Raw genomic sequence first — 10000 nt, 5'->3', positions numbered from 1 at the left:
ATTTTAGATCGCACTGTCTTGTTAAATTAAATATGGATCTTTCTCTGCATTGGCATTTTTGGTCTCTTGTTCAACGGGACAAGGTTGACCATTGTTTCTGCAAAGTCAAAATTCACTCTCCTAGAAGAGGTTATTTATCACCAGGTAATTCCATCGTTTTGGAAATAGCAGCTGCTTTATTATTCATCAGCATCACAAATTCATGCCAATTTTGGAACTCATTTTGTTGAAACTCAAGCTCGCTTCCAGCAGACCTGTTTATGTTCGTGAGTTATGCACGCGCTACGGGCCTATTTGCCACCACAGACTTACAATCACTCTCACAAACCCCGGTGACATAGTGTGTTGTTAACTTATAAAATGCACTACCACAAAAATATATTCATCAAGATAAACCACTTTCCTGGACAAAAAATATCACACAGCAGTATGAAGGTCCAAGTCTTAAGTCTCATACATGTAGGACAAAAAACATTGCCAAATGAAATCTTACTGGAAGTGCCTACTACCATTTGCGTCCATCCTTGAAGCGTGACGAATTTTGCATGAAATTTCACTTTTCAAACGTTAACGTTTTGTCCGGTTATGTGTCACTTTTGACCAATGAAACGTTGGCGGTTATGTTGTGAAATTGACAATGTTTTTTGACAGCATACCAGCATGTTCTGTTCACGTGCTCTCAAAGTTTTCAGGTTTTTCGTGAGAGCGTTCGGGTTTTGCATGACCACCCTAATAACGTCCCTGCTCGTTTTGCAATGGAAACAAAAAAAATTCAAAGTCAACAAGTTTGGAATGAGGTAAATTACCGTCCTGGAGTCGCTTGAGATCAAGATTTTAAATGCTCCTTGAAACACGGAAGAGCGTGTGTGCGCAGAATGCCCTAAACTCAGAAATATTTCCTCCTCGATCTTTCTAGTTTCACTTTGGTTTCATGTGGTTTTTTTTTCTGGTAATTGCTGAATCACGTATCTCTTCTTGGTAAAGTATACCAAATTCCATATTCCGTGTCTTTGGAAACTCACGGGAGATAGATTCCCAGGCAAATTCAATATCTCCACTTTCAAGGAAAACCTGAAAACTTGAAGAGCACATGAACAAAACATGATGGTATGCTGTCAAAAATGTGGTCAATTTCAAAACATAACCGCCAACGTTTCATTGGTCAAAAGTGACACACGACTGCACAAACCGTTAACGTTTGAAAAGTAAAACTTTGCGCAAAATTCGTCACGCTTCATGGATGGACACAAATGGTAGTAAAAGAGGCGTCCATTTAAATATGTACTCAAGAGAGCAAAATTACATGTACTGTATGACAAAGGGAAAGGAAACCAGACCATGTAAAAGGGATCGTGTAGGCCTGTCAATCCCATTTTACACACTTCAGAATATTACATTTTGTTAATTGTCTTTACATTGGCTAATAACAATTTTTGTTTTCATCATTTAAGGTACTCCCCTTGAAAGTGTTCATATTTTTAAAACACCCCCCTTTTTACCTCTAATTTCTTTTGGGGACCCCCCAATTTCTCATCAGTTACCCCCTCCCCCTCCCCCTCCCCCTCAACAAGTTTTTGTGAACGCTCCCTAAAACAAAAGCCACCAGTTCCCCAATCGCAAAACAATATATGACTTTAAGGTTACCGTGTGCCTTCAGGGGTGTCTCGCGTAAGAGCGATGTAGCGCGTTCAGTTTAAACTGTAGATACCTAAACCCTTATATCGAATTAAAGCTTATAGAGCGGGCTATCAAACCATATCAAGAATCTTGAAATTAAATGAACTGTCAAATTATTACGACCTTTAAATGCGAGTGTCTGAATCACCTTTTCAAAGCTACAAGTCAAAGCAAATTTTGCTTTTTGCTATTTTATTTTGTTCCTCCGTTTCCCGACGCAAAGAGCTAAAAAACATGTCTGCGTTTTGCCATACTCAGTAACAGTGAAAAGTTATAGAACGTTTTCGAAATAGTATTAAGAGTGTGAAGTGTTCGTACAAAAATCGCTCTCAGAGAAAAAATATTTTGAAGTAAAAAATTTGCAGACAAGATTTTGTTGTCTATATGTTAATCTAGCCACTGTCAAAATTTGGGGGCAATCGGACAACTTCCCTTTCAATTTTATCTCTTTAAAGAGCCCACTTCAAGTGAAAAAATTCATTCGAGAAAACAGCACTAAGACTGTCAATCAAATGGGTAATTTTTACTTCCGACCAAGACTTAAAACCGCCATTTCTTCCCCAATATTTAATCTTTTTGAATAATTTCTTTTTTACATTAGATATCCCATTTCGATCATTACTTTAACCAAAAAATCCAAATTTGAAGAAAATTGCTGATCTGAAGGTATTATACGGTAACCTAAAAAATATCATTTTCCACACCAAAAAGTGAACAAATTTAATTTTAAGCATAATTGCATTACATACAATATTTTTGTTTATTTAAGCCTTTAATTCCCAGTGGCCATTTATAGATTTTGCTCTGTCTAACACCAGATGATTTTACTAGTCAATGTGGGGCCCCTCAGGGCCTTACAGGGTCAAGTGGATGTAGAGGCTGTTAAACCATTGATCCTGAACCATCCCCACCCTCACCCCCTGGTGTTAGAGTAAAATCTATTATGTCTCACTCCAAGAAGTCGATGGGTTAAGCATCCCAAGAAAGCTACACAATGGGACACAGGGTGTGACAGTCTAAACAAGTTGACCTTAATAACTGCTGTTTGTTGCAACGTTTTAGTGGGTTTTTCAACAAACATGCTTATACCCATTTATTGAAGTCTTGGGGACTCACCTGATGAGAGTGTACTTCCATTACTTCCACGAGATTAGACCAAAAGGAATATTATTATACAGCACTTCTGGTAGCCACTACATGTATGTGGGCCAAGAGTGGTGTTGGGGCAAAGTACCACAGCCTGATGTACAGTAATTAGCTGGGATTTGATTTTGAGGAGACAGGGAAACCAGAACACAAGGAGAAAACCCTCCTGTCAGGGATGAAAAAAGAATTGAGGGGGATTGGAAAGGCTGGAATAACAAACATGACACATATTAAATGATAACAGCAAGTACTGGTCTGGTTGCATATTGCTGTCACCCAATGACCAGTGAAAGTCAAGTGGATAGGCACAAATACAACCAAAAAATTAATAAAGTTGTTGTATGCTCTATCACCTTGTCCTCTGAGGTTGGTGTGTGCATTTCTTCAGCCTTTGCTTTGTAGGTATCTCTTTCTCGCGTGAGATCATCCAGTTGTTTTTGAAACTCTGATTTCTCTGTTTCCATCTGTTGCTTTAGTTTGCCAATTTCATCCCTGAGTTTTGCTTGAGAAGAGAGGTGTTTTTCAATCTCCTCATTCTCAGCACTTTCCTGAAAGGAAAAAATTTTACGAAAAGATAAGTTCTACATGTAAGTTTCACACATGATGCAAAGAGACTTTACATTTTCTATTATTATTCCTTGTACTTGCGACTCAAAATTTCAAGAAGTCAACAAAATGTTGTTTAAAGCAGATTTGACACAGTTACACAGTGGGTAAACTTTTTCAAAACCTTATACACCTTATTCCAAAATGGCACCATTTTAGTATTCTTTTGTTTGATTGCAAATTGGCCCTCTCAGCCTCGTTCAAGGTTAAATATTCTTTTGAATTTTACATTTGAAAGCGAGGTCAAAAGGGCCAGTTTGTAAGGAAACAAAAGAATACTAAAATGGTGGCCATTTTGGAACAAGGTGTATGGACATGGTTATGCCTAATTATTACACAGTCTCAATACATTACTAAACATTTGGCAAGACCATTCATCTTTGAATTCCAGGAAAATTGCTAATAACTAAAAAAAATGCAAATTGTCTCAATCTTCTTCTTCTCAAGCTACCAAAAGTTATCGGAAATTTCTGGTTCTCTTTTCATGCAATTCCCCTAATTTTAGGAATTCGGGGAAAATTAACCAAGATTTTGGAAAATGACTGAAATACAGACAAAAGTCACTTTTCCTGGTGCCCTTAACATTTAGTAACAAAACGTTTGCTAGTTTAGTTTATAAGCTAAAAAGTTTACTCACCCTTCGCTGTGCTTCTTCCTTCTCTCGAAACAGAGCATTTTCCCTGGCTACAATCTCTACTTCTCTCTTCTCAAACATCAAAACCTGATGTTTCAGCCCTTTAAAAATATAGGCTTCATTCAACAGTTATTACTGGCCCAAGACATGCATACAAATAATAATTATTATTTAGAACTAATTTGTCCCCTTGTATCATTCTCCTGAAAATCTCCTAACCTAATTATGCTCCAACCAATTGTCTTTGAAAATGATAACATTTGCTTTGTTTGTTCTTAGCTGGCTACTTGGTGTTGATTAAAAGAAATGATACAGCATTTTCTTTATCAAATGCTACCTATTAAGTATTTACAAAAGATAAAATGCCAAACTTTGTATTGGAAAGTTAAGAATATGACTGATGTACTAGTTTATTATTATAATGAAGGTGGGACGGATCGTGTTAAATAAAATAAATTTCTAGAAAATAATGATAATAATAATAATAATAATAATAATAATAATAATAATAACACCTTTGTGAGATCATCCACAAGTTCATCAACCCTCTTCTTAAATTCATCTCTCTCTTCTTTCACAGCATCTAGCTCCTCTTTCAGTGTTCTTTCTGACTCAGTCTGCTTTTCAAGCTGACAAGAAAGCTCTGTCACCTGTCCTGATTCAACAACAGCAGCATTGTCTAAGGTCTTTATCTGCTCTAGTTCAGCAAGATGCTTTGTGAGCAATTTGTGTTCCTCCTCCAAATTCTCATACTGCTGTTGAATCTGCTCTTTTTCAATCTTCAGCTTCTGCAGATTCACAAGCAGTATTTCTTTGTCTGTTTCCAGTTTGCTGTATCTGCTCTGCATTGATTCCATGCTGGTTTGATCTGATGATGGTATTAAAGAGCCCATGGATACCAGTGTTTCACGTTCATCACCCTCTATGGTGCTCTACAAACAAAGAAAAATGTGTATATGCTGCAAATTATTTTGTTTCTTAGGTTAATTTGCAACAAGACTAAGTCATTCTGTTTCAACCTACATGTCACTACATGCAGGTCAACTTATTTCAACCTAGGTCACTTTGGGGTCGATACAAAACATGTCACAGGTCATTGTTTCACCAATACAGAAACAAACCCTAACCGTTTGCAAATGCTAAATGCAACATTAGGCCTAAAAACTTTTGCTTAGGATACTTTCTGTATTGGTAAAACAATGACAGGTGACCTGTGTTTTGTAGCTGCCCCAAATTGAACTAGGTTGAAACAACTTGATCTCATAAGGTATGAACCAAAATGACCTAGTTTGGTTGCAAATTAATTGTAATGAACGAAGTGGTAATAATTATTGTTAATACTGGTACATAAGTGAAACGAAGAATTGATTTCCTTAAATGGTGGCTTAGGGATAATAATCCGTAAGTAGCACCTGTGAAGAATTTCTGCACATGGTGATGCCAAAAGGTTTCCTTTGTTTATTCACATCCTTATAGCTCAATTTTTAGGTAAAGTCCCCAGTCTAATATTATTCTAAGCTTCTTGAGAGAACATCTAAGGTTGGTTGTTTCCAAGTCTATAGCAACCAATCAGACGAAATTGCACTTTCCATTAAAATGTTACATCTTTAAAGCTTGGTGCCTGAGCCTTAATTAGCCTTAGCTTCCTTCATCACTGAATTTTGCATGAACTAGACCTGTCTGGTACAGGAATTCCAAATCTTCCATTCCGATCAGAAAATCAGGAGTATCTCTGGAGTCACTGCACATTTTTCAAATGGATTTTTTTGGAAAATGACTGTTCCATTTGACAGTTAACTCATTCACTCCTCAGCTGCCCTAGGATACCCCCAGTTGAAAAGTAAAATTGTCTGGCTTTAGTCAGAGTGAAATCTCTTAATTAATGGACATTTACATGTACTCCTGGGGGTTCCCCATTGACAAGTAAAATCGTCTGGCGTTACAGAGTGTCAAAGGGTCACTCTCAAGAGTCAATGGGTTAAGCAAGAATGCACCAACAATTTCAGTCCTAGCAGTGTGGTGGGACAATAGTATTGTCACCTGAGCCCAGTTTAAAGGCCTACATTTAGCACCCATGAGTCTCCCACAGCTAAGTTGAATACAGACAATCCCTGGTTCAATGCCTCAGCTTGCAAAATGATAGCAAACTAGTCTGTCTTTGACCAAAAGGATTCTTCAATCTCTTATAGTCATTTCTACAATTAATGTATGATATTTGTTTCAGTGTCTCCCAAAAGTCTGTCTTGAAATGGGACTGGTTAACCCATTGACCCCTTGGAATGCGACTTACCAGATTTTACTCTAATGCCAGACAATTTTACTCCTCAACTGGGGGCGTCCTGGAGCACACAGGGAGTTTAAATGGGTTTAATAACTGAATTGAGGTCTTCACAAATTTCAACTCATCCTACCTTTTCAGCCTCGTGAAGTGCTGTTCTCAAGCAAGAGATATGCTCTTGCACCTTGCTGATGTTTATCTGCAGCATTGCCTTTTCACCCTCGAGTCTTTTGACTTCCTCGTTGAGAGATTGCAATTGTTTGGGAGTACTTGGTTTACTTTCAACTTCAGAAGAAGATTGACTAAGCTTCTCTCCAATGTGTTTCTTCACCTGCTCCTCCAGTATCTGTTGTGATTCAAAATTTTTCTTGGTTTAAAATCTTTCAAACCAGTTTAATTTTGATTTTCCTTTGTCTAATACAGGTAGGATTCATTATCATAATTTGAAAGAAAGGAAAATCAAAATTAATCCAGTTCGAAAAAATTCATACTTTTTTGTTCCCAAAGAAGGAGGAGGAGGGAAAACTGTCATTCATCGACTCTTTTCACACAAACATGAGCCCAACAAATTGACTTGCTCACAACTGAGTGGCTTTATAGCTACATGTAAGATGGTAGAGCATTGCATCCATATTGCAAAGATCATGGTTTCAAATCCTTTTGCAGCCAGGAGTCTCTAAAAAACAATAATTTGCTTAAATAATAATTATCGTCCAAATAAGTGTGCGGATCACTTCACTCTTTCGAAACTGTTGTTGCTAGCTGTTCTTTGAAACCATACACTAATGAGGAAGATATCGTTAACGTCACCTATTGTCATTAATGGGCCAACCATAGCCTCATTGGCTTTCGAAACAAAGGATCTTTTGTTCCTGTGGTTGTTAGTTACATTTGAATAACAAAGACAATGTTTGTAAACAGATATCTTTCCTATAATATTAAATATTATTATACTTTTCCACAGTTTTGATTGATAAAAGGGTAGTTATCACATTGATCAATATTACGGAGAAGTCATAAGTTTATTTAAAATTATTTTGATCAATTTCTTACTTATCTAAAATTATGTTTCTTTGAACATCCAAAAATATGGAAATTGGTGACAATGGATCCAGTCAATAACAATAAAAACACAATTCATGAATCCATTGGTATTGATCAATAAATTTTTATTGTCATTACAGATTGTCGCAGTTTCATCATCTTCTGTATGTGTTACGGACAGTATGGTGTTACCCGTGACATCGGGTCACGTGAGTAACACATCTTGCGAATCATGTGAGTTAGTAGTTCGTTTTCTCATTCGAGTTTTTTGTATGTACAGTGAATAGTGCGTGTTTTGATATTAAATCGATGTGAAACTTGAAGATTTGAGCCTATGAATCTAGCAAAACGCCCTATAGCGTTACCTTCTTATACATGGTCCTTCGAGCCGGAGTATTCCTGTGGTGATACTCCTTGTGTTTATAATTCTTGAACCGGCATGGCCCCACTACTATTGAAACCAAACTTGGATGGGTGTTGTCAGGTCCAATTCCAGAAGGAATACAAGTTGACAGGCACCAAAGTAATCTCGTCACAACACATGTTCTAAAGAGTGCAGTAAACCCTGTTGATGTTACTAACGAGACCCTCGATGGAAATTTAAAGACATTCTGGGAACTAGAATCACTTGGCATTAAACCAAGGACATTGTATGAAACATTCCATGAGCAGATATCCTTTAAGAACAACAGATATGAAGTCCATCTGCCCTGGAAAACTTCCCATCCCAGTCTTCCAGACAACTATGAGGAACTAGCAGGAAGCGCCAAGAGAACCTTCTTAAAGGTCTCCGCCAAGAGCCTGAAATCCTGAAGGAATATGATTCTGTAATAAAGGAACAGCTACAAAGAGGCACAGTTGAAGTTGTGGAGAAGCCTAGCGAAGGAGGAGTTGGTAGGGTTCACTATATACCGCATCATGCAGTTATAAGGACCGACAAGTCAACAACCAAGCTTAGAGTAGTGTACGATGCTTCCTCGAAATCTGATGGTGTAGCCTTGAATGATTTGCGTGTACACTGGTCCACCCCTTGCAGAGAACATATTATTTTGATGTACTTTTAAGATGCCGCATTAATCAAGTGGCCTTGACGGGTGATGTGGAAAAGGCGTTTCTGATGGTGGGAATTACAGAGGAAGACCGAGACGGTCACGTGAGTAACATGTCTTGCGAATCATGTGAGTTAGTAGTTCATTTTCTCGTTCAAGTTTTTTGTATGTACAGTGAATAGTGCGTGTTTTGATATTAAATCAATGTGAAACTTGAAGATTTGAGCCTATGAATCCAGCGAAACGCCCTATAGCGTTACCTTCTCATACAGTATCCAATAAAAGTTCAGGCAGCATTGTCCACCAGAACTGTGTGCATGTGTCAATCTACCCATTCTAAATGAAGTTCTCTCCCTATCTTTTTCTTGAAGGCATTCTGTTTTTAAGAACTAATAGTTGTTAATGATCGCCTGCACTCTTATGGTAATTCACTCCCTCCATGTCATTTTGCGATCTTACTGTTAGAATATGTGCTCCAATATCATGACTTAACTAGCCAACGTAACCACAAATATAACCACAACGCTTTTAGTAGTTTAATCATGTGTTATCTATACATTAATAAAAAACTGCTCAGGAAATCACTGTAGTTTGTATAATGGTATTTTGCCAAATGCGTGAACTTGATTGAAACTGTATATAGATGGTACATATATAAATGAAAATTTTGCAGTTATTTTTATCTACAGATAATTAATAAAAGTTCGCAAAAAACTTTATCAGTATACTTTTATTATATACCGAAGGAAGATTTCGCAGTAATTGAAATCTCATTAACTGCGAAAGATTTTCCACAACTATTACTGGAGCCGCAAATTTTGCAGTTATTGAAATGTCATTAACGGCGAAAGATTTCCCACTGAATGAATATGGGAATCACAACTTTTGCAGTTATTGAAATGTCAGCAACGGCGAAACGTTTCCCCCTAAAATTCATAACTACATACATGTATATCAAGCGAAACTACAAATCAGTACTGAGTATGCCAAGAAGAAACACAACTGTTTGTGTCACTCTGCTCGAGACACGAAGAACAAACGTCGATCACCAGCAGGCAAAAACAGCCTGTGCTAGCCCCTATTCAAGCAAGAGAATTCCACATTCTCTCTGTTGCATTATTACGATTGGCTACTTCGCCATTAATGAAATTTCATTAACTGCGAAATATCTTCGCTAATCTATTATTGTGGTTGACTACTTCGCTGTTAATGACATTTGAATAACTGCAAATTATTCTCTCTATTCTATCATTGTGATTAGCTACTTCGCCGTTAATGAAATTTCATTAACTGCGAAATATCTTCGCTAATCTATTATTGTGATTGATTACTATTCCCTTTATTCTATTATCATTATTAGCTGCTTCCCAGTTAATGAAATTTAAATAACTGCAAAATATTCTCTCTATTCTATTATTGTGATTGGCTACTTCGCCGTTACCGAAATTTAAATAACTGCGAAATATTCTCTCTATTGCATTATTACGATTGGCTACTTCGCCATTAATGAAATTTCATTAACTGCCAAATATCTTCGCTAACCTATTATTGTGATTGACTACTTTG

At 37.1% G+C, this 10000-nt stretch overlaps 1 protein-coding gene across 1 annotated transcript in view; it reads right to left on the bottom strand.

Moving 5' to 3' along the window:
• LOC138016726 (trichohyalin-like) overlaps positions 1–10000 on the bottom strand; it is a 105662-nt gene that overhangs the window by 94205 nt on the left and 1457 nt on the right. Inside the window, exons 2-3 of the mRNA XM_068863916.1 lie at positions 6475–6687; positions 4579–4995 (exon numbers count right to left, since the gene is read on the bottom strand). Coding sequence (XP_068720017.1) covers positions 4579–4995; positions 6475–6687 — 630 coding nt within the window. The remainder of the gene's footprint in view (positions 1–4578; positions 4996–6474; positions 6688–10000) is intronic.

The sequence above is a fragment of the Montipora capricornis genome, chromosome 9 (assembly GCF_036669925.1).
Source record: "Montipora capricornis isolate CH-2021 chromosome 9, ASM3666992v2, whole genome shotgun sequence".
NCBI classification, from domain to species: domain Eukaryota; kingdom Metazoa; phylum Cnidaria; class Anthozoa; order Scleractinia; family Acroporidae; genus Montipora; species Montipora capricornis.
The sequence above is the reverse complement of the archived record's forward strand: the minus strand, read 5'-3'. Positions and strand labels throughout refer to the sequence as shown.